Source organism: Acomys minous (genome assembly GCF_964271855.1).
Source record: "Acomys minous genome assembly, chromosome: 14".
NCBI classification, from domain to species: domain Eukaryota; kingdom Metazoa; phylum Chordata; class Mammalia; order Rodentia; family Muridae; genus Acomys; species Acomys minous.
Window position 1 is genome coordinate 66,931,828 of NC_140496.1, and position 25,037 is coordinate 66,956,864.

General features: G+C 39.0%; 1 protein-coding gene across 7 annotated transcripts in view; it reads right to left on the reverse strand.

Moving 5' to 3' along the window:
- The window catches only part of NTNG1 (netrin G1), a 355,698-nt gene that overhangs the window by 128,018 nt on the left and 202,643 nt on the right, over positions 1 to 25,037 (reverse strand). For all 7 annotated transcript variants that reach the window (XM_084756029.1, XM_084756031.1, XM_084756030.1 and 4 more), the window contains exon 3: positions 24,270 to 24,910. In XM_084756029.1, coding sequence (XP_084612155.1) covers positions 24,270 to 24,910 — 641 coding nt within the window. The remainder of the gene's footprint in view (positions 1 to 24,269; positions 24,911 to 25,037) is intronic.

Consider the following 25,037-nt stretch of genomic DNA (forward strand, 5'->3'; position numbering starts at 1 on the left):
TGGTGGTGGCTTTACACAGTGGAGTATTATTTCAGTGTTTATAAATCTCAAGAACAAGTGAAAAGAGTATCTCAGAAGTATTGGTTCACAATGGCACTTGAAACTAACTGAACCCGGCATTGTCTGGGATACATATTTATGTTCCCAAATACAGACCAAGGCAAGAATATGAGAAGGTAATAGTTCAAGAAAGCTCTTGCTCAGAGGCATAGACCTCTCTTGCTGCTATTGGAAGGCCAAGATGAAGGTTGCAAACAACATTGCTAGTGTTTGATCTTTCAGATTCTGTGGATGCTTCACAGGCAACTACTTTCCTTATTCATACACCCAATTTAGTTGCATTTTGCATATATTCTCTGTATGTGGTCATTATTGAGCATTTTCTATACATTTTCAGTTAAGTAAAGATACAACATCTAGAATAGACTTCATTGTGACCCAGGGAATAGATACTTCCTTAAAACACAGCAGATAAGAGGGCACAGTTTTACTTGCCATTTGTGACCGTATTGTTGGGCTGGCGACTTTCTCTATAGAGCATTTGCATGTGCCATTATAGCAGTTTAAAATCACATTTGAGACAGGCAGGGTGGTTCACATCTGTAATTGCAGCGACTCAGGTGGCCGAGACAGCAACATCTCAAGTTCAAAGGTTTTTCTGAACAACTTAATGAGACTCTGTCCCAAAAGAAAAAGCAAAAAGAGAGCTGGAGGGAAAGTTCAATGGTAGAGTGCAAGTAGGAGGCCCTCAATTAAATCTTTGTACTGAAAACAAACGTCCCTTTAACATTTGATGTAGGAAAACGGTAATGGGTATTTTATAGTGGAAACCACAGAAAATACTTACTATATTTCTTTACAGACTGATATTAGGTAGTGTCACAGTTTCATTAAGTATTTGCATTTATTAAATATGTGCCTATATGGCTGATCAATAATGGCTAAAATTTGGTTTTCAGTTTTTTGTTTTTGTTTTTTTTTTTAATGCTTGGTACTGTTGATAAAAATGAGATTTTTTTTTAATGCATTAAGTTAAATTACATTATCATGAAAGGGTCAAAATAAATAAAGAACAAAAGCAAATAATGAAAATCATTACTATCTAAGTAGCACCCTGAGGATGGCGCCGCTCCTGGGGATGTGTCTCTGCTCTGATGGTATCTGGTCGATGGAAACTCTTCCGTGAAGTATAGGAGGTGAGGGGCTCGAGAGGAATCCTGAAGAAGAGCGAGCTCGGCATTTGGGAAATAGTTATAAGATTCTCTGACTTGAGCTAAGGAGTTAGAGGATAAATACCATTGGAAGAGGCCAGAAGTGAGAGGCAGGGATCCAGTTCTGGAGGTCAGAGGTCAATGTGTATTATTTCAGAGGGGTGGGGCACTGGAGGGTGTTAAGCATGAACACATTATGGTTTAAATTTCTAAGAGAGAACCCTGGCTGCAGAGCGGAAGACTTATTTTAGGGAGATCTAAGCCCTACTGTCAGAGATAACAAAGGCATGCAGGTTTTGTTGTGAGCTTTCCATGCACTGGACAGGTCACACTACCCCAAATCCTTCCGGGGAAACAAAGTTTATCTTTGTTACCATGCCAGAAACTGGTATGCTTGAATGATGTCGTTAGATTACGATATCACCTGTTGCCCTCAGCTGACACAATGAGAGTAAGGTGGATTCAGTGAACAGAGGTGGAAGGAGGGAGGTCACTTGGATGGCAGGAGGCAGTGGAGCACATCTGACAATGGAGGGACACAACGGCCTTTGGTAATAAGAACTTGGTCCTACTTAGAACCTGGGGAAATTGAGATATTAATAAGGCATTTAATAAGAGTCTCTGTTAAGGGATAGACGACGTTGGGAAATCAGAGGGCAAGCATGACCCAGCACAAAGCTGTAAGGGATATGACACCCCCTGAACCCTTCTAAGATCTATACTAACTCTCTCATGTGAGAGATAGAGACATCTTCCTAAGATGCACTGATACTAAATGATGGAGAGGCAGGTCAAGGCCACTCTGTCTGACCACGACGGTTCCTGGCAGAGACTGAGATGCTGACTTTTCTGTGTTCCCTTACTGGCTCTTCTTCATTGTCCTCTGTCTTCCATCCCCAGATGATGCTACACCTGCTCCTTCTGCCATGCTTTTCCAAGATCAGTGCAACTCCCCAAAACAAAACTCATCTTTTCCAAGATAAGAAAGAGATTATGCCTGTGGAGACAGGGGACTGAAATGGAATTGTCTTTCCCCCACTATTATTTTTTTAATCTGACTATGTTTTGGTTCTTTCTAAATAAACACTCCTAGCTATCATGGAGCAATGTTAAAGGGATCTTTTAGCAATTTTTGAGGGAATGTGTGAAAACTTGGGTGCTTGCGATCGCTCCCTAAACGCTACTCTATTTCCCTATGCCAGATCAGCTGCTTCTTAAACCTGCTACTGAACATTTATCTCGGATATAAATATTTCACTTGTTTTGACATCTCTGAAGAGCCTTTTTTTTTTTTTATAAACTCACCAAAGGGGGAAAAAATCTAAATATACATAATGTATTTGTGAGACTACCTTGAAAGAAATGTGTTTGAGATGCAGAGCAGACTCCACAGCCTGTGTAGTCAGGATGGCAAGCAGGGAAAGACCACAGGTCATGTCTGGGCCAGGGCCTGGAACAATCTTCAGGGGAGGACTCTTAGTCAGTGTCAGGCTTGCTCTCAAATGATCTCCTTGACTAGCCTACATGGTCCCCAAATATCTTGCCGAATCACCTTCATGGCCCTGGCCAGACCATCTTATCAAAGTCCTATTCCACTAAAAGAATTTCCTTAGAGGACTAAAGTGTCCAGGGAGCAATCTCCCTCCAAAGCCACATTCTCCGTGGAGGAAAAAAAAGGTCTTCATTCATTTCCGGTTGGCTGTAGGTCTCTACTGTGCAGTTCCATACATTCTTTTTTCATGCCCATCGCCAAGCAAATGCAAGACCCTGGCAAATCAGGGTGGAGCACGTCAGTCATACAGAGACACTGGAGACTGCAGCCCCGGTCAAGGCTCTGTGGCTTGCTACTTGTGTTAAAACTACTTTTTCCGAGGTATAAGGTGCGCTGTGAAGACCCGTGAAGCTCATTTTCAGAGAACAGATACGTAAGTTATGCAAGCCAGACTAGTGAATTGGTGAACATCCCCTGTCTTGAAAAGACTCTACCTCTGGTCTTAGTAGCAGATAGATAGTGAGGAATGAAACGCTTCCTGGATGTTTTCAGAGCAAAAGAAACAACAGCAAAAGTCCAAAACAAGTTGTGCAGTTTTCATGTGAGGTTTCCCTGGGCACAAGGGCTCTCTCTAAGGTGCTCTGAAGGTTGCATACAAAACAGACCGGATGACATTCAGGATAAGAGCCGTTATCAGTCTTCAGGAGGGTTTTCTAGAACAAAAGATAGGGACGGATGGGCTGCGCTCATGAATAACATGAAATACCACCTGATTTCCTGCCCCCCAGGGAAAGCAATGCCTTTTCCGTGAAGAGAGCCGAACAACCATGCTTCCCCAGGACGGGGAAACTTCTGCGCCACAGCTGCTCACATGTGTGTATCTGCCGCTGAGCACTCTGCCTTCCAGCACAGTCTACAGACTTTGAAAGTCATCCTCTGGGTTCTTCAATAGTCACACAAAGAACAATAGGCGCATGCGTGCTAGTTGGAGCATTTGCTAGTGAGTGGTTCTCGCCTAAAGCCTGCTTCAATATGTTAACTTCTTTCCATTTTAATAATGTATTGTGGCACCCAGCAGTGAGGGCCTAAGATATCTGATACTAGCTCGGTTTTTCATATAACTTTTGAACATTAGGCTTTAGTTCTCAGGTAAATACATGAGACTAAGTCAAACATATGGAGGGGGTTTCCTGATAAGACCTTCAACTCAATGGCATCCCAGTTCTCTCTTGGAATTATTAAGTCTTATCCTTCTTAGAAAGAATCAACATGTTTATTTGTAAATGATATTTTAAAACTACTCTACCAGGGTCAATGTTTGACTATGTAAGGCAGATTTTTCCAGACAGTAAAAAAAAAAAATAAATAAATAAAGTACGTCCTTTTTTATTCGTGTTGAAGGAGGAAATGGTATTTTATCCATAGGTCAAACTTATGCTTTAAAGTGTTTCCTTGAAGAAGCCAAGATCTTTTAAAATATTATCTTTATATTTAAGCTAGGGATAAAACTCAATGGTTTAGTATTTTCTCAATAATCAGCACTGAAAATAATCATTTTTGTCTTTGTGTATTTGTGTGTGCATGTATGTTTGTATTGTGTCTAATGTCTTTCTCAACTGGTTTCCCCCTCATTTTTTGAGATGAGGTCTCTCCCTGAACCTGGATCTTGAGAATTCAGCTAGACTAGCTGGCCAGCAAGGGGTCTTTCTGTTTCTGCCCCTCTGGCACTGGGATTACAGGTACACTCCATCACATCTAGATTTTACAAAATGGCTTCTGGGCAATTGAATTCTGGTCCTATTGCTTATGTGTTAAGTATTTTGCTAACTATCTCCACAGAACCTCCCTCAAATTCTTCTTATATTTGGCAATAAGTACATGCCTGCCTTTGTTTAATGACACAGCTGGAACTTTAAGACACAGAGGCGTTTCAGAACAGAGATGAGGCAAGTGTTCTGGAATTAAGGCCACTGACATAATGCACACATTTTAAAGGGGTGGTTTGAAGGTCTTCATATCACTGGGCTATCATTGGGCATAAGACAGTGGTCCAATCCTCAAAAAAATGCAGCAGACCAACAGTTTTGCCGACAAGAGACTCATCAAATGGATTTGAAACAAAAGTTAACACACCAACAGATGGGATATGTTTGATTTCTCTCCCTGCTGGTGTTGTGTGTGTCACTAAATATCAGCAGAGTGCACCAAGGAGCCCCCACAGGATCCTGCCAGGACAGCAGTGATCCCAGGGAGCCTCCTTCTACAGAGGGATCAAGGCTGATGAATGCAGCTGGCTTCTGTTGGCTTTTCATATCTCTCTAGGTGGTCTGTCCTATTATTAGAAAAAAAAATCAAACCATAATTTTAGGTCAAAGAAACTATCCATTTATATTTCCATAAATACTTAAGAAATTCCATCTATAGGGTCTAAGAACCAACCCTCCTGTTCCTTGTAATTAAGTGGGAAAATGAATTAGTGAGTGTTTCCAAACAGAAACATTAAAAACAATAAATATGCCTCTATGGTGAAGATATACTTTTGGAGGGGAATAAGTAACAAAATCTAAATTAAATTAAGATGGTGTTATGGGAGACAGAGTGGTAATACAGCTCAATAAACGTAATTAGACAATGTAAGATTTTTTTCCAAGGTACAATTTAAAACATAGGCTCCATCCTTGGTCGGGATCACTGTTAGAAACCAATTCAATATTCGAGCTCAAACTCACAGCTAGCATGTTCTGCCTTTTAGGCATTGCTTGTCTGATTAGGCTGCCAGCCTCTCCATCTCTGAATGGTTTTGTGTAACTTTCAAGTGAAGCAGCCCCGTTTGGAAACAGACAAGTGTTCATTTTGAAATGGAGTCATCAAATGCTAGCAGCCTTCAGGAGGCTCCTCTTTTCATGAGAACAAACAAAGGGAAATGTTTTTAGTACAAAATCCCTTTTTAACAAATGCAGAGCTTGTATTGCACTGCGGGGCTGCCCACCTCCACAAAGCCCTGGCTTTTTTTTTTTTTTTTTTTTTTGGTGGCCCTCAGAAGCAGCTTTTCATTGTATAATTCGTCCAGGGATAGAGCATCTGCTGGGCTAATGAGCTCTCCTGCAGCCTCTTCTCCCGCAGGCGAATCCCCAAAAGCCTAGTCTTAAATCAGATACTGTAGAAGCAGAACAAAAAGGGAGGTGGAATGAAAGAGAAAAAAGCAAGGTCAAGAAAGCCAAGTTAGCAATGTGCCAACAATCATACCTGTGCCTGGCTTTGGAGAAGTTGCGTGCCTGAAGATTTTCATCCACACGGTTAATTTCTAAGCTTGTTCTTTTGTGGCCAAGATTCTGTTTCCCGATTACATCACTTGAGCTCACTTCCAATGGGGATTAATATAATAGATCATCATGGCTCCTTGGTCTTAAATATCTGGATAGTGACCTTGGCCGGGGGCTCATTAGAGAGGGCGGGATTGAGGTTTGCTTCCTCTAACAGCAAACTGGAACATGACATTGGGAACCCGAAGGCTTTGATTCCTGTCCTATCACTAATGTCCCCATGTTTTTACACTGTCACCGGTGAATCCGATGGACATTATTAGGATGTTCTGTGACAGCATCTAATAAAGCATGTTGGGAGAGAAATCATTGCTCCCCTGTGCACTGATGATCTTTTGGAGAAATACAGTATTGTAGATTACAGGAGGTGGAGGTTGCAAACACTGATGATGCCCGTGGTAATTCATCATGCGCCAGCAGCATGCCAGTGATCTACAGCTTTAAATGAGTAGCTTCCAGGAAGGACGTGGATGGAGAGGTTGTGTTATTCATGATAGCAGGGATGCTTTGGAGAGGACAGTTCGATTATTTATTGGTTGTTCTAAATTTCCGAGCACAATTTTAAGACATTGCAAGTGTCTGTGTCGTGTGATACACCGATGAGGTACGCTGCCTTTAGAAGTAGCCTGTGGGGCTTTTTTAAACAGCACAGACTGAGAGGAGTTGTTTGGGGGATGCATCTGTAGAACTTGAAAGGCCAGGGGAGTATTAGTAATGTTGGGGTTAACAGAGGCAGCTCATTTTAGAAATTTGATATTTGAGTTTTTCAACATTATCCAAAGTAGGCTCGCCACATTCTTTTGAACAAACTCTCCGGCACGGAGCAGATGGTTCCTCTATTAACAGCCATTTGCATTTAACATATTGCAGTGATTTATGTACCACATGCCACTGAGCAAAGCAAAAACATTCAGTAGCAACTAATTAGTTGAGTGTAAAGACACATATCTCAATGTGCAGAGCCCTCCTCTAACTATGTTTTACAGTTTTTATAGTTTAGCATTTTATTTGTGCAAAGCAGTTAAATCTGAACTGTGACATTCCTCTTATGATTATGGTAATGCCTCTGCAATTATGGTTCTATTAATGCTTCAGTCAGCCTTGTTCCTTTATTCACCCAGGAAGCTAACACTGCCATGTTAGAATTTCCCAAGCGCTGATGGGTCAATCATGTTTAGTTTTCAGTGGCTAGATCGCTTGTAACTTATCACCAAGCCCTCAAAAGTGCATGTTTACAAGCAGTCCACTGCACCTGTAAAATGGTCTATCCTCCACAGAAAATGGAAATGAAATAAGACCACTAATGAAAACACCATTTAAAAGAATGACTCATTTTAATTGGGTTCTGAATGCCACATTTATTAACAGCATAATTCCTTTTTAATCTTATCAGTTGTGCACTTTAATGGACTCATAGAATTGTACCCTGTCACCTGCTTGAACCCTGTTCCAATTCTCTCACACCTCATGAATTCCCCTCTACCCTGAACTTACTTCTCAAGCTAGTAACCTCTGAGTCTCCCTTAGACACTGGGGTTTTGTTGCCTTTTACAAGCATCTTTGCTAAAGCCAAAGGGGGGGTGGGGAAAGGAACTAAAAATTGCCTTAGTTATTGCATCCTATGGGAAAGCAATCCCAAACTCTTTTTCTCTCTTAGAGGGAGCCTGAGACATTTTCCCCTCCTTTGAAATGACCATCAGGGTCAATGCATATCATGATACTGTCACTGTGAGTCAAGGTGACAATGTAAGGACTGTAGAATGAACCAATGAATCTTTTATAAGTATGATTTTCATTCTCAAGAGCTATCCATGCAAAATGTCAAAGAAGCCCATCCATCATCCGTGAGGACAAATGCAGGCCTGTGACCCAGAGGAAATAGGATATGACTTAACTGCATTTACTTAGGACTCCAGAAGCCATCTTACGAAAGTGACTGCTCTTCTCTCTTTGTGCCTGAAAATTTTAATTTCACAGGAATTTCTACCAATTGAATAATCTGAGTCAGTAGTAATTAACCTAAGACACATAAGATGATATTAATGATGATGAAGTATATAATATAAGTTAGTATATATTAGTATATATAGGCCTACAGTGGTGAAGAAAATATAATCATCTGGTGGAGATAAAGACAATATATTGCTATAAATCTTGGGAGAAATAATATTAAAAACAAACCACAGCTTCTTTCAAAGTGACAATATTGTATTCTAGCTGCATTCCTGGGTATTATGGAAAAATAAAATATGTATTTAGTATATATTGCTACTTCATTTATATTAATATCAATATTATATCAATCCAGGTAGCCTTTTTCATCTTACAGTTGAAGGGACTAAGACAGTAAAATAAAATTAAGCTCATGTTTTTCTACATTCTATCAGTGAATTGAGCATTTACTTAACAAAAAGCCACCCACTGCACTCTTTTCATGTGAACCAGAGCTGGTTAACAAACATGGTACACTGTAGGGTATTTTCTTATTTTAGTGTGTGTCAAAAATTTACCGGTGGCACATAATTTCCTTTGGCATCTTATTTTGGAAGTAAAACAATATAGGAATTTTTACCTTTGCAATTGCTGGTAGAAAAATGTAATAGAATAATCAATATCAAGGACAGGAGGATTGTAGAGAAGCTTCCTGTTTTAAACTCATTGATTCTAAACAAAGACACAACACGTAACCCCGAGAGAGATCCCTCTGCTTCTGAAGGACGCTGTTTTCCATAAAGAACATTTATATTTAATGAAAACAGGATTAACTTTGTATTGAAAACTGAGCCTGTCATTCAGTGTGGTTAAACAGCACACATGCTTGCCAACCCACAGTTTACTCAATACTTCCCTATATCTGAGACAACCTTACTGTGAACTAATTTTTTAGGTATGCTTATGTCAGGGAAATGGGAACAAAACTTCACCTCACTATAGTGTGATTTAATTGTGACAGCCTTAATGCGGACAAGAATATCAAGTTGTCCTATGGCCAGCCTCTCTCATCCCACAGGTATGAGCTGGGACCCTTCGTCCTGTCCACTGTTACCACAGAAACCTTATCACAGACCAGGCCATGTTGCCTTATAATTTTCCATTTGAACTATCTGTTAGTCCATGCAGATGCTAACATCTTGAAGACAGGAACTGTGGCCATTCGTCTTTCTCTGTAGGAAATGGCACATTGCCATAAACTAGCAGGCTCAAACTATGCAAGCACTTATATCTGATTTTTCTTTCTTTCTGTTTTTTACATTTAAATTTGAAAAAATTCATCTAAGTTACATTGGGAAGATATTATTATTTTCCACATTACAGTTCTGGCATTAGATGTCACGGAGTCTGAGTCCCAGCTTACTGCTCCTTTGTAATCCACCAGCTGCTGTGTTCTCACATAATTTATAATATAATTTCAAGTAAACTAAATGTAATGGGTTACTTTTTTGCTTCTTAATCCAAAACCAAGTTATACTCTTTTGTATGTATGTGTGGTATGCATGTGTGTATATAGGTATGTTTGAATGCATGTGAGTTTTTGTGTGTGTGTGTGTCAGAACATATACATGTGAAACGCCCAAGGTTGACTTCAAGTGTTTTCTTCAACCCAGTTCCTCATGATACACTGCGATAGGTTCTCTTATTGAACTATTTTGGTTCTTTTATATAGCCAGCTTGCTTCTGGGACTCTCTGTCTCCTCTACCAGAAAACTGGTACAGGCTGGCTACTACATTTACCTGCCTTGTATATCGGCTCTAGGAATCCAAACTGGTCTTCCAGTTTGTGGCATAAGTACTTGATCCATCTTACCACCCTCCCCCTAAAGTTATTCTTAAGATAGAAAAAAATGTCTATAATAGCTTTAATCAAATTATTATTGCAATGTGAAAAATGGATCCCATTCTTTTTATAATTACAGAAATTTCTGACTTCTAATTCGTGTGTGTGTGTGTGTGTGTGTGTGTGTGTGTGTGTGTTTCTATTACATATTTACACATTTCAGGATTTAACCTATTTTAAATCCTCAGTGCTGAGGTAATAATATGCTCATCATATTATTTGTTATCAACACTACACACCTTAATGGGTTTGATCTTGTCACAGAAAAGCTTCATCTCAAGTCTGTGACCTTATGACTTCCCAAATCTTCAGTGGCTGAAGCAATGGGCAAGTGTCCTGGGAGAACTGGAGATCCACTTCTGCAGCAAGACTTTGCAACTCACCCACTCTGAAGCCTGCAGTAAACTGTTTAGGACTTCCTCTGCATCTCTAAATTTTCCCCCAAAAATCTCTTCCCCCATCCCTCCCTCTGTGCCTCTCCCACTCCCTTTCTATTCCCTCTCTTCTTCCTTTCCCCCTTCCTTCATTCCAAACACTTTTTCAGATGACTAAAACATTTCCATCTCCCAAGTCTTATTTTCAAGCTTACCCTGCTGCTATGCTTCCCCTCGTCCGCAGTCACCCCACAGACTGATATTCTACTCTATTCATTATGTCGTTTGACACTCACAGGTTCTTAATTTGACAAAATTCAAACCAATTGTTTTCTTTTTGCTGACCGTTTAGTGCCCTATTCAGGACATTTTTTTGTTGTTGTTGGATTAGATTCCATGATATTTTACCCTGTGTTTTTCTCTAAATGCTTAATAGCTTTAGCACTCATCTCTAAATCATTGATTCACTTTAAATTAATTTTGGTATGTGGTATAAGACTAAGGTACAAACTTCCCTCTCTTTCTCTCTCTCTCTCTCTCTCTCTCTCTCTCTCTCTCTCTCTCTCTCCATCCCTTTCTTCTTTCTTCCCTCACCTTCATCTTTTCTTCCTCCTCCTTCTTCCTTGTCTTCTTCATATTCTTGTTCTCCTATTTGTTATTATCTAGTTTTCCAAACACCATTTGTTGAAGATGACCCATCCTCATGGAATAGTTTGGAAAAAAAAACCAGAAACACAAATATTGTGTAGCTGTGTGTTATGGTATTCACTTACCCATGTATCTGGCATATACATCGATACCTGAGGTCATTAAATTGTATTCCTTATGTTTGAACTATGGATTGAAATATGAAGCTTTGTGTGTCTGGTGTAGTTGGGTGAAATATTATTACCAAACAAACAACCCCCCCAAAAAAACCCCAAACAAACAAACAAACAAACAAATACCAAAGAAGTTTTTCTCCTATTCACTTGGTCTTATGTGTGTAATAAACAAAGGATGCCACAGGGCAGAGTACTAATATGCCCAATGATTATTTATGTGTTGCACAGAAGAACGTTCCACAGAATTTTAATCAGGCCTTTAATACTCACTTAGTGAATTTGCAAAATGTGCAAGGCCCAGTCTACTCACAGGTCAGCCAGTAAAACACCAGTGCATTCTGGGTCTGCATTCTACTTATACAACAATATTATTCTTGGCCAATTCACTTAACTATATTCTGTTTCAGTCTGAAAAGGGAGTTAGATAAAATTATTTCTGTGATCTCTTTCAGTTCTAAAATAAATGATTTTGTGGTGTTACAACTCCCTATCTGGCACACGCACTGCCTATATAAATCCAGTACAGGAGTTCATCATGCTGTCTCTCCCCAACCTGCCAAATCTCTGACCTCTTAAACTCCCCCTCCCGTTCTTTCTTGGCCCACCCTCCCCCCATCTGTTCCCTGTTCCCAGCAGCCCTGAAGGATCTATAATTATACATGGATGTCACCAATATGTTGTAACAGCCTTGCTTCTCTGATATTCTGGTAGCCTCGAATGAGTAAAAGCAACCAGGACAGCAATGTGATTCTGAGACAAGGTGATGCCTTAGCTCTGTCTTGCTGGGCTTGGATTTGTGCATTAAAATAAAATTAGCTTGCGATCTTAAGACTATCATCCAAAGGAAGTGGAAATATGTATTAATTATTAGCTAATCTTAATCTCCTTTAAATACATGATTTTAACTTACTGCTGCAGAGTGCGAGGAGTTCATACCCAGAGAGATCAAAAGCCATTAGCATCGCTATTTATCTCAGAACACACCAGATTGCACCACTTGGGAGTTCATATTTTATATCTATGCCAAGGCTCCCATCATAATTTATCTAGCCTATGCCAAAAAAAAAAAAAAAAAAAGAACAAACAAACAAACAAACAAAACCCTTCTCCTTACCTGTTCCAGTTTGGTACTTAGTTTCTTAGGATTTTTAAGAGATAACTGGTACTTCACAAGGTAAAAATTAAATGTAGCAAAAATTGATGAAAGTTTGTATCAAAGCTAGCCTTTCACTTAATGTACTAACAATATAGAAAGAATGATAGCTAAAATTAGTTTGTTCTGAAAAGCAATCTGTTCTTATCACAATTTAAACACACAGACATGTGCATGCACACACACACATACATACATACACACACATGCACAATCACACAGTCCATAGATGCTTTCATTTACTTTCTTTTATCACAATAAAAGTTTAATGATGTAAGTTCTAGGAAGAATTTTGCTAGTATTCACATGACTTCTGTGAATACTAGTTCTTTGATTATATTAATACACACCCATGCATGTGCATGTACAAGAACAGACAGATAGACAGACAGACAGACAGACAGACAGACAGACAGACACACACACACACACACACACACACACACACACACACTTCAGCTAAGTATGTTTTGAAGGCTCTGACTTAAATAAACTGGTAATGTTTACTATAGTACATCTCAGAGCCTTTAACCTCAGTATTGTGATTTTTCAGAAGGAAATACGTGTGAGGTTTCTCAAATGTATTTGAGCATTAGAATATCTGTAGATTAAATCTGAGGAATATGGGAAAATACTCATTTTATAGAATGGAGACACTGTTTCTGTTTCTCTCAACTGACTCTGAGTTCTCCAGGAGTTATTAATACCAGACATACGTCTTTTGATTCATAACCAATGTTTCATTAAAAGAAATAATGATTTTGAAGCCTTAATAGTTTCTCTTATTTACTCTCATTCTGTTTCCAGCAGGATACCTATTATCGCAGGATCAACTGTGGTATGAGAAACAACCATCAGGATATCTATCTCAATTTTTTTCTCCTTTATTAATGTATTCTTGTTACATCTCAATGGTTATCCCATCCCTTGTATCCTCCCATTCTTCCCTCCCTCCCATTTTCCCCTTATTCCCCTCCCCTATGACTGTTCCTGAGGGGGATTACCTCCACCTGTATATGTTCATAGGGTATCAAGTCTCTTTTAATGCTTTGGGTTGGGATCTTTGGATCAATGTGGTTTTTTGAGGGTGTCATACCATTTATTTTAAGCATGTCTCTCAAGTCAACAACTGCTTTTAATTTTGGAAATAAATCATAAGTCAACAAAATGATTTCTAAATCCTCTCCCCTTTGCCACATACTGTTAAATTCATTTCAATGAAGTTTCCTTATATATAAAATGAAGGCAGGAACCAGCAACCATGAGATTATATGCACTGGGTTAACTCCTGATTAAACTAACATATTATTTCTAAGGGTAACTTGGTGACTTGACATATATAGACCTCTGCTGCCATGAAATCAATATATTAACTCCCAGAATCAAATTGCAACAATAAATTTCTATCTTGCATTTGGAGGCTAATGGAAAAGATCTTTTTTTTTTTTTTTACAAAGGCATTTTATATATATATAGATCTACAAAAATATTATAGTAAATATTAGGCTGTGACCAACATTTCTGAATGTATCTGTAAATGCTTCTGGACACACACACACACACACACATACACACACACACACACACACACACACACACACACACACCCTTTCGCAGCCAGACAGTTGAGGGATATGACAACTAAATTAACAAATAGGACATAGAACATGGCTCCACACACTAGACAGGATTTCTAAGTTCATCCGTGTTCTGTTGTTTAGCCCTGCCGATGTAATTGTATCTTCCCATACAAATGTTAAGTGAGATGGAGAGGAACATTCTTTCACTTCTACATTATATGGTATTTTCTTCAAATATCGCTGTTGCTTTATTTTAAGAAGACATTTTTTTATGATCTACTAGCTAAAAGAGCATCTTTAGCACTTGAGAATGAAGAATAAAGAGACAACTTCCTACACTGAGTTGTGTTCCTGAATGCTATAGAGGTCCATAGTTTAAATAAAGGAATTATTAGATTCATCCTCTGGTTTAATGTCAAAAATTTCAAAAAAGAAAAATAAGATGCTTATGTATATATATAGATGCTCCTTAAATTTCAATTTTTTTCAAATATTTAAAAGATGTGTGCCTGAAACCAGAATGGCTCACCAGTTGTCTCCCAAAATGAGTGCTTAAACTAATGTTTATCCCTAGTGTTTTCACTGCCTGAGTAATAGGTAGGTTCAGTGCTGCTCTTTACTTTTAATTCACGGTCATTAAATCTTTACTTTGAATATTCTTAATTACAGGACTTCATCCTCCCTTTTACAACAAAATCAAATGATTTTCTTAATCTCTTGGTGTATGCCTTTATTCTGTTTGCAGGTATTTTGCTGAGTATTATTATTATTATTATTATTTATTTGCCTTACATCCTGGTTGTTGCCCTGTCCCTCTTCACCTCCCAATCCTTTCCCATTCCTCAGATAAGGGGAGCTCCCCTTCCTATCCACCCCAGTTTATCAAGTCGCATCAGGACTGAGCGTGTCCTCTTCCCCTGTGGCCTGGCAAGGCTGTCCTACCAGGAGGAAGTGATCAAAAAGCTGGCAACAGAGTCCATGTCAGAGACAGAACCTCCTTCTCTTACTAGAGGACTCACATGAAGCCTGAGCTGCTTATTAGCTACATCTTTGCAAGGGACCTAGCTCCAGGCCATGCATGATCTTTGGTTGGTGCTTCTATCTGAGCAAGCCCTTCTGGGCCCTGCTTAGGTGGCTCTTTTGGTCTTCTTGTGGAGTTCCTGTCACCTCTGGGTCCTTTTCTTCTTACCCTCACTTTTCCATAAGACTCCCTATGCATTGCCCAATGTTTGGCTGTGAGACGGAAAGATGTCCCATGCTCATAGGTCCATAGTAAAAGTGGCCATCTTACCAAAGGCAATCTACAAATTCAATGAAATCCCCATCAAAATACCAACACAACTCTTTACAGACCTTTAAAGAACAGTTCTAAGCTTCATATAGAAAAAATAAAAAACCAGAATAGCTTAAACAGTCATATACAATAATAGAACTTGTGGAGACATCTCCATACATGACTATAAGCTATACTCAGAGAAAGAGTAATAAAAACTGTATGGTCCTAGCATAGAAACAGACTGATTGATCAATGGAAACAAATCAAAGACCCAGAAATAAATCCACACACTTGCAGACACTTGATTTTTGACATAGGAGCCAAAACCATACAATGGAAAAAAGATAGCATCTTCAACAAATGGTGCTGGTCTAACTGGATGTCTACATGTAGAAAAATGCAAATAGATCCATATTTATCACACTTCACAAAACTCAAGTTCAAGTGGATCAAAGACCTCAACATAACACCAGATACATTAAAACTATTAGAAGAAAAATTGGGCCTTGAACTCTTTGGCACAGGAGACAACTTCTTAAACAGAACCCCATCAGGTCAGGCTGTAAGATCAACAATTAATAAGTGGGACCTCTTGAAACCAAAAAGCTGCTGTAAGGCAAAGAATACTGTCACTAGAACAAAAGGACGGTCCACAGATTGGGAAAAGATCTCTACCAATCATACATCTGGCAAAGGCCTAATATCCAAAAACTATACAGAACTCAAAACATTAAACATCAACAAACAAAACAACCCAATAAAAAAATTGAGCAATTTAAAAGTTTGATAATAGAATGGTCAAAAATCCAGTTAGCCTGGAAAAAACCACCCATGTGATAGGATCAGTTGATATAACTCTGTAAAACTGCGCGCTACAAAACAAAGTGCATTTAGTCACTTACAAAAGACAGAATGGATACTGTTACATGATATCAAAAGGGAAAGCAAAGGACATCATGTGAAGGGTGAAATTCCTCTAAAAAGGCTAGCATGACTCACCATTTCCACATTTATTCATTAATATCAGTTACCTGTTGTATTTTTGATGACTTGATTATGCTGTGTTTTTATTTTAATGAAATACAGTTACAAGTACTTAAATTTTCAGAGAAATGTGAAAGAAGATGTTCAGAAAATTCAATTCATTTCTTCTCTCAGGAAATAGGACCGTATCACCATAATTTGGGTTTTGCAGTAAAATCCCTATATTCTATATAGTAAAGTAATTTGGCTCATCCACATCTTTAAAGTTGATAAAAAAAATAAAATCAAGACAATAGAAAGAAAATAAGTGAGAGCCACCTGGTGCAGTGAAAGAACAAGGTGAAAAATCATGGAGCCTGTGACCCTTGCACACACCGAGAACAGCAGAGACATCATGGTTTGCTGTTCACAAGTAGATGCTTTAGGGGGCTTCAGAGCATCCCGTGTCTATCAAGCTCCATTCAGGCTACCATGAATGCAAAAGCTTGGACCAAAGACCACATTGGTCAGGAGGGTGACTTTACGCTTTATCGTGTGAGTGACGTTAAAAAAAAAAAAGTCATGAAGCATCCCTAGTCCTCAGTTTTCTCACCTGTAAAACAAAGTTAAGTCCACCTGTCTTTCTCTTCTTTTGTGAGAATCAATCTACAAGAATCTTAAAAGCTGAAGGGTATACAAATGGTAAGGGTTACTGCTCGCACATTGATGAGAGGTGGCACATTTGCCTCTAGCATGAGTTTCTCAGGTTATATCTCAGTTTCCGTTGAAAAGCATATTTTAAACACTAGTATTCTGTACACCTCCATGAAAAATTAATAAATAATCCTCTGCTTATAGATATGATTCATTCCTTACCCAAGTTTTACCCACTCCATGTAGTGTGAGAATTTCTACTCCAGTGTTCTTTGGAACAATACAGTACCCGTTAAGAGATTTAAGAGTCTGAACTCGAGCCAGGTAGTGGTGGGGCTCACCTTTAATCCCAGCAGTCAAGAGGCAGAGGCAGGTGAATCTATGAGTTAGAGGCCAGCCTGGTCTACAGAGTAAGTTTCAGGACAGCCAGAGATGCACAGAGAAACCCTGTCTCCAAAAAAACAAAACAAAATAAAACAAAACAAAAAAGAGAAGGGAAAAAGAAGAGTCTGAACTGGAATTGCAAATTTGTTTCCTACTACCAAATATGGAGTGATACAACACAAATACCTAGATAAACTAATAATTGCCTAAAATCCTGCTTCAGTATTTATTCTCCACTTTAAGACAGCATCTACCAGCTCTACTTTCCCTTCAGCCGACTAAGGAATCTCTCCCTCAGTCTTTGCTCAGATTGTAATTGGTTCTCTAGACCTACTGAGAATCTCAAACCATCGCTCTGGCTCTGTGTTGGCTTTGGAGGATTTGAAAAGCCTTTCTTGACTCTCAACTTGAGCACAAGGCCCGAGAGTCATAATTGCTCCTAAGCTAAGCAATGCTACAGCTCTCAGTATTCACAGAACAGGATATTTTCTACTACTGCCTTAAAGTGTTCCTCCTCTGTATTCAACTCACATGTGAAATGTTATAAATTTAGATGTATTATCACATGAGCAATTGCAAGAGCAAGATGTAGAAATTCCTTGGCGCTTCTTAGAGATGATGACGGTCCTTTGGGAGAAGATGGGTCAGAGCCTCTTAGGATTCCACACTTCATTTCTTATCTGGAATTCTTTAACAAGCTGTGCTGTTTCATGCATAATTTGTCTGCCTAGAATATCCATTCTACCCTGGCTGCCTGGCACACTACACCACACATTTCAAGACACCATACAAATGTCAGATCCTATCAAACTCTTTACTAGCCTCCTCTCATTAAGTTAGTAGTTCTTTTATCTGAAAAGAATTCACGCGGTGCTATGAATTACATATGGTTTGAATGTCTCTCCAGGGATTCCATGTACTGAACTCTAACCTACTGTGCAGTGTTAAGAAGATAGAAATGACTTAATGATGGCTTTTAATGATAATAATAATTAAATAACTTAATGAGGCTTTGGAAGTAGTTAGGATTAGATGAGGTTATCACAGTGAATGCCCTCAATTGAATACCAGTGGCTTTACAAAATAGCAAGAAAAGAAGTTATGCACTTGCCATGTTCCACACCATATGATGTCCTGGGCTGCCTTGGGACCCTGTCCACAGAGGGAAGTCATCAGATGTATCTCCATGAACCCTCAGAGCAGAGATACAAGTAAGTCTGTTTTCTCTGAATGTTGCCCAATTTCAAATTTGTTGCAATAGTGAAAACCATAAGAGGGAAATAATTAGAGCACTCAGCCCATCGTCTATGCCTTTCCAGGCTATGAGCTCTTTGAAAGCAGAGGCCGTGCCTTCTGCATTGCCGTGTGTCTACCGCTAAGCCCAGCATCTGCCTCATGATGGAAGATAAATGTCAATTCATAACAGAGGAAAGGGAGACACTACAAAAACAGAACCTTATTAAGGGATGCAAAGCCCAGCTTCAATAATGAAGACTAACTGAGGATGAGAAGACACAAAAGGCACACTTGCTCTCCAACGCGTGTTGCAGTTTGCTTCCTACATGAAAAGTGAAATGTAAAAATCTTAGCAACTTCATTTTAATTTTGTCTATGAATCACATTTAGAGAATCCGCATGAAAGCTCACACACCTTTTGTAGCTAGCAAGTCAACTTAGGATGATACCATGTTTTCCAAATATTTTTAAAATTCAAAATTTTCTACGGACTTTTACATTTTTACAAAATTTTGTTTTTAAATGGGTGTGTTTTGCTGCATCCATGTCTGTGCACCATGTGTGTTCGTGGTGTGCATAGAGATGAAAAAAAGAGGGCACAGATCTGCTATGGATACCTGAGCTGTGTTGTAGGAATCAAACCCAAGGTTCTCTGGGGGAAGAGCCAGTGCTCTTAAGTCCTGAGTCATCTATCCAGCTCCATTCACAAATGTTCTTGCTTACTCAAGATTATGTATTTTGGTACTAACTTCTTCATCTTGTCCTAATTAGCAAAAAATCCCAAGATGGTGACATTCAAACAGTCAGGGTTATGAATATTGCTGGATTCCTGAGAGTGAGAAAGAATGTGGAGGACTTTTCTCACTCTCATGCAGAACACAGGGGCCTTTTCTCACTCTAAGACCCTGGTAAAGTAGCTCTGTCACTATCCCGCTTTATACCCTGTATTCTGGCAAAGGGGACTGGGTTGGAAAGTTCTGGTCCAGGCCCTCGGAGGCACATATGTTACAACTGTGTAGCTTAGTCTTCTTGTGGGATTCCTAAGAATGGGAGCTGGATCTGCCTCTGACTCTGTTGCCTGCCTTTGGGACACTTTCCCTGCTACTGGGTTGCCTTCTCCAGCTTTAATAGAAGAGTGTTCAATATTACTGCAACTTAATATGCCTTGGCTTGTTGATATACATCACTGGCCTTTTTCTGAAGAGAGACAGAAGAGGAGGTTGGAGGTGGGGCACAGTGGGGAAGGTGGACTGGGAGGAGAGGAAACTGAGGTCAGGATGTAAAAAAAAATTTTTAATGCTCAAAACAAAAAAAAAATAGAGCTTCTGTTCCAATGTTCTCAGATTCTTTTCTTAGAGGATAGTAATGAAACTAGGAAAGACTTTTAAAAAAGTAAATAAGAATAAATGAATCTATAAATAAATAAACTGCTGGGGCAAACTTCAAGGCCTCCAAGGTGTGTGTGAATTCAAACAGAGCACCAAGTCCCATGCATACTATGTTAGTCTCTTATGTGTACATACCTATAAAGTTTAAGTTAGAAATTTCTCACAGTACGGGTCTAACAACTATAATCCACAGTGAATATAACTATATTCTATAACAAAATCCATTCGAAACTAATTAATTACTTACTTGTGGAATTTTCTACCTAACATCTTTGCCCCTGACTTAATGAAAACGTGAGAAAGCCACGGATAAGCTAAACAGACTATTTGTTATTTTGACAGCTAGCCTGTAAAGGAAGGGGTGTAGGCACTGCATGGGATAAGAAATGAATGAATACCATTGAAAAAGTATGAATTACCTTTAGGAATGTGCTTTAAAAGACAAGCAATTGAGATGCTGATCAGATTTGAATATGTCTTTCAACTCTACCTTCCTGTTTATGTTGTTAAAAGAGAAATTCTATTACCTAATGTCTAAAGCCAGTAGTTTGATACATTGTGGATAATACATCTCAAAAAACAAATGAGCTTATTACCAAATGCTCATTTATCTTTCAGATTAAAAAGAACTATTATAATAAATCACACTACTTCCTCAATCTTACCTCCAAGAAACAAAAAAGAATGTTGAGTTTATTTTCTGATAAAACCCATGCATCTGACAAGTGTTCAGGTTTTAATTAACTTAATTGTGGAAAGAAAGCTCAGAAGGAAACATGGTATTTGAAAAATCTCAACCTCCCACCGCATAACTGAGAAACATTTTGGACATTATATATTTAATGACTTTTGGATTTAACCCCCTCCCCCCCTCCGTCTGTATAAAAAAAAAAGTTCAGACCAAACATGTAGTCTCATTTCTCCTCTCACCTTTCATCTGGGTACGTTTTATTTATGCACTAGAAGAACTTTTGGCCATTAGAACCATCTTGCTTCAGCAGTTAATTAACACAAGTACCATAATTTAATACAGTTAATGCTACTTGATGCCCTTTAATGTACCTTCCATTAGTGATATTATTGTAGTATTACCCTGTAAATTAAAATGAGATCAAGACTAAGAGAGTGGCTCTTTAATTAAGGTACTGGCACACTGCACTCCTCTATTATTCACTAGAGAAAATCACCCTGATTTACTGAAGCAGGACAGCCATAAGTCAGAATTAGTCTGTGGAGATTATTAGGTTTATTGAACAATATAAGTGCTATGGAGTGCTGAAATTGCCAATAGCACTGCTCCCTCTTTTCCTCCATTATCTTAATAAATACTCAACGAGAAGAAGTAATGAAAGCAAAATAAGCATGTAGCAAAAGAGAAATACATTTTATGATAATATTATAGTTTTGTCATCAGCTCAGTAGATACTGGATATATCGCATGGTAAAAAAAAAGAGCCTAAACGATCCATTAATCTAACGATAGTCAAAACATTCCTGTGAGGTTAAATAACACTAGTCAGTATAAAATCTACATGTATATATGTACATTGTATCTTCAACTACTTCCATTTTGTAGTTTAATATTCAAGATATAAAATATATTTTCTGTTGACTGTTTTTCAAGTATGTATATCGGGTCTCCATACAAATTTTAAATAATAATTCATATAAATTCTCACATTTTGCTTGGATGGTAGTGGAAGTGGCAAGCAGAAAAATATCATTATTATTTTTGGATACAGACATGTATAAACATATAAGGTTCTGTGATTGTGTGAGCCTGGGATGATGGTAAAGGCAAGGTGTGGGAAACAATGATGCCTTTGCTTATATTTTGGAAATTTAGAACTTTCTCTTAGAGATCATTAACTACTTAATAGACAATCTTTCTTTTTAAAATATATTTTATTAATTTATTCATATTGCATCTCAGTTGTTATCCCATCCCTTGTATCCTCCCATTCCTCCCTCCCTCCCATTTTCCTCTTACTCCCCTCCCCTATGACTGTGACAGAGGGGGACCTCCTCCCCCTGTATATGCTCATAGGGTATCAAGTCTCTTCTTGGTAGCCTACTATAGATGATATGTTGTTTAAGGGAGGGTAACTAAGGACATTGATCCTGAAAATTTCAAGGTAAAATATTCACAACAGCTTCTGGGCTGGGAGGCCTCATGGCCCATTATTGCTCAGATTTCTGTTTAGTGGTTCCATCATGAGCAAATATTCCTTACATAACTTGAAAGCTGGAGACATGCCGGAGCCATCAGGCCTTGCTTCTTTAGTCCCTCCCCCAGGACTAAAAATACTCCAGCCATCTGGTGCCTAGTACAGTACACGCCAGCATCAGTTTGCCCTGAGGAATTTGGACAGAGTGCGGAGGTGACAGAGCAGTACCGTGTGGAAGTGCCTCACCTCTACTGGACCTTTTCTCTTTTGCCCAGGTGCTTCTCACCAGCTTGCAGCTAACTAGTGAACAGCAGTGACAGCAGAGGTGAGACTGAGGGAAGGCAGCTTCATAGAATCTGGGTCTTGCTCCTGTGAGGCAGTGAAAAGCAGCTGGAGGTCATTGCTAAGGTGAGGCTTAAGAAAAAGGTGAGAAGTCTGCCCAGAGGGATTCGGTGTTCTTGGCTTGCCACCTTTAGGAGATGTCCTGTCTAAGTCCAATGGAGCATGCATAAAGCTGTCCTTAGCTCTAAAACGTGTTTCACACCTTTTCCAAAGAATCAGAAGAAAGACAAGCGGACCTCCATTAGCAAAAAAATAAGCTCCAACACTGGTTATTTTATAACTGAAACCCTCTGAAAAGTTTTCAGGCAAGATCAGAGCTTTGGGGGGGTACAATGGTCTACAGAAACACATGTTCATGTTAAGGAGTCCTCCCAGTGCCAGAAGCTGAACTACCTGAGTTTAATATTATAAAATCACACAAATCTCAGGTGATTGATTTAGAGCTTTGTACTTTTAGCCATTTGTCATTTGGCCATTTGATGTTGGTGCCCTACAGTTAAAAATATCAAATATTTTCATATAATATATGCACTCGAGAATGAATAAGGTGACATTTTAAGTTGGTAGCCTTTTATTCAGTTGTTCCTGAATATAATGGGGGTGTTTTTGGTATGACCCACACTCAAGTCTGAGAAGACAGCTAGCATCCCATTGCCCTGGTATAGTCTTTTGCTAATTCGGGCACTCCTTTCTTAACATTAGAGGTCAATATAGCAGGACACAAATCTCTCAGAAATATGAATTAGTTTTCAAGATGTTGACATAATCTGTTACTAAGACCTTGGTTGAAAGTTGACAATAAGTTCGATACCTAAGGATTCTTCACTGGTCACGACGAACACAACACCAAGTAGAGGAGACAGCCAAAAAGTCATGCTGTTTTTCCATAGTTAAAATCCTGAAACCTTAGACACTACTCTCAACAGTAAAGCTTAACATTCTATCTTTTTCCCCACTATCTGTGACTCTCAACAGCAGCAAATGACTATTCAGTCACAAGTGGCAGGCATGTGACAATGAGGGGCCAGAATGCCACCACCTTCAGTTTTTCAAGACTGGGCAGACCTAAGACAATCTGAAAGCCAGTCAACAGAATGAACTGTGCTTTCTATGTATAAATTTACATGTATCCATATCCACATGCGAGGTGTACCATTTACACACTCGTTCTTATACATTTTCACATTTTAGGAATAATTATTTCTTTTCTTATGCTTTCTTGTTTTCCACTCACTAGCTCATGCTTCCACTCCCATCATGCCTTGCTGACTGAAAATCTCTATGTTGGTAGTTTTTGTTCTTATTACTGGAGTTTTTAATTCAAACATCTTCAAATTCTTTGTAACTCAATTGTAGTTTTGGTATACTATTAAAACGAGGTCTCCCAGATGCTAACCTCTGACATTGCAACCCTTGTCCATCTGTACTTGACCTACAAAGAGTCCCTGGTCTATATTTTACTTGTGAAATCCTGTTTTTTTAAAAAAAAATTTTATTAATTTATTCTTGTTACATCTCAGTGGTTATCCCATCCCTTGTGTCCTCCCATTCTTCCCTCCCTCCCATTTTCCCCTTATTCCCCTCCCCTACGACATTTAGTGGAATCCTGTTTTAATACAAAAGCATGCAGAACCTTTAAAAAGGGAAGCTTACCACTCTTCAGTAAATGCATCTTATTGTCCAGACAGTTTTGATTCTTACAAGGTAAGAGATCACAGCATGGTGATTCTTGTTTGCATTGGGAAATGCAAGATAGACGTTTGGTTCCCCTGCAGTCTAACAGGACAACCAGCTTTACTATGTTGATGACTTTAGCATCACCTCACCTAGAGAGCTCCTTTGCTTCAACAAGATACTTTTTTAATGTTTTTGTTTTTTTGAATTCTAAAGACTGCCTGAAGACTGACAGCCAGTGAGGGTGCTGAGCCAAAGGGTCTCAAATGCCTTTAGAACCTACCTGCATATTGGTGCCATTCTGAAAATATTGAAATAAAAATTGACCGTCGTCACTTTATAACTTTGGTCATAATTTTTTTCCCATTCAAGATGGGCAAGGGTTCTCTTACCTTCCTCGCACCTTTATGTCTGAGATTGCATAAAAGTAACGAGCCAAGTGTAGTTCATCCACAAATATTTCCCCAACAGCCGGTCTCAACAGCCTGATCCTCAGGTCTGTGACTGTGAAGAAATCTCTGAGTTTCTTAGTTGTATCCAGCTGTCCATAGAGGGAAGCCATATTTCGTAGTCGAGGTCCAGCAAAGAACGCAAACCTATCTTTGATCTCAAAGTGGATTATTTTGCTATTTGTGGAGTACCCAGTGGAGTATTCCTCTGTGCAGATGATTTCTAAGACGGTGTGCTGGGATAAATCCCTCACGGACTTCGGGTCCATGTGAAATGCATCTAGGCAGTCTGTGGCGTAATACTGATAGGGCTGCCAGGTTCGTCCATAATCAAGAGACTTCTCCAGGATCATTTGGTCTGGACGCCCTGATTCAAAGGTCATAACTATGTTGTCTGTGAGCTCAATGGTTTTGCTCCAAGACAGAGTGATATTAACCTGGAGAGGTTTAGGGTACTCCTTCCAAGTAGCAGACTGCCAAAACGTGGAGGGATGTCTTCCTTCAAAATCAAACATCAGCTCTGGAGGGTGGGCCAGTTCAGGCGTACTTGCATCACACTCATTATTGCACATGTAAGGGTTGCCCTGTGAAAGAAGAAGAAAGGAGGGTGCATTAAATGCTGGCTCAACACCATCTTACCTCCTTATAGTTAATTGCTAACAAACTAGGACAAAAAAAAAAAAAAACCAACAACAACAACAAAACAACAAC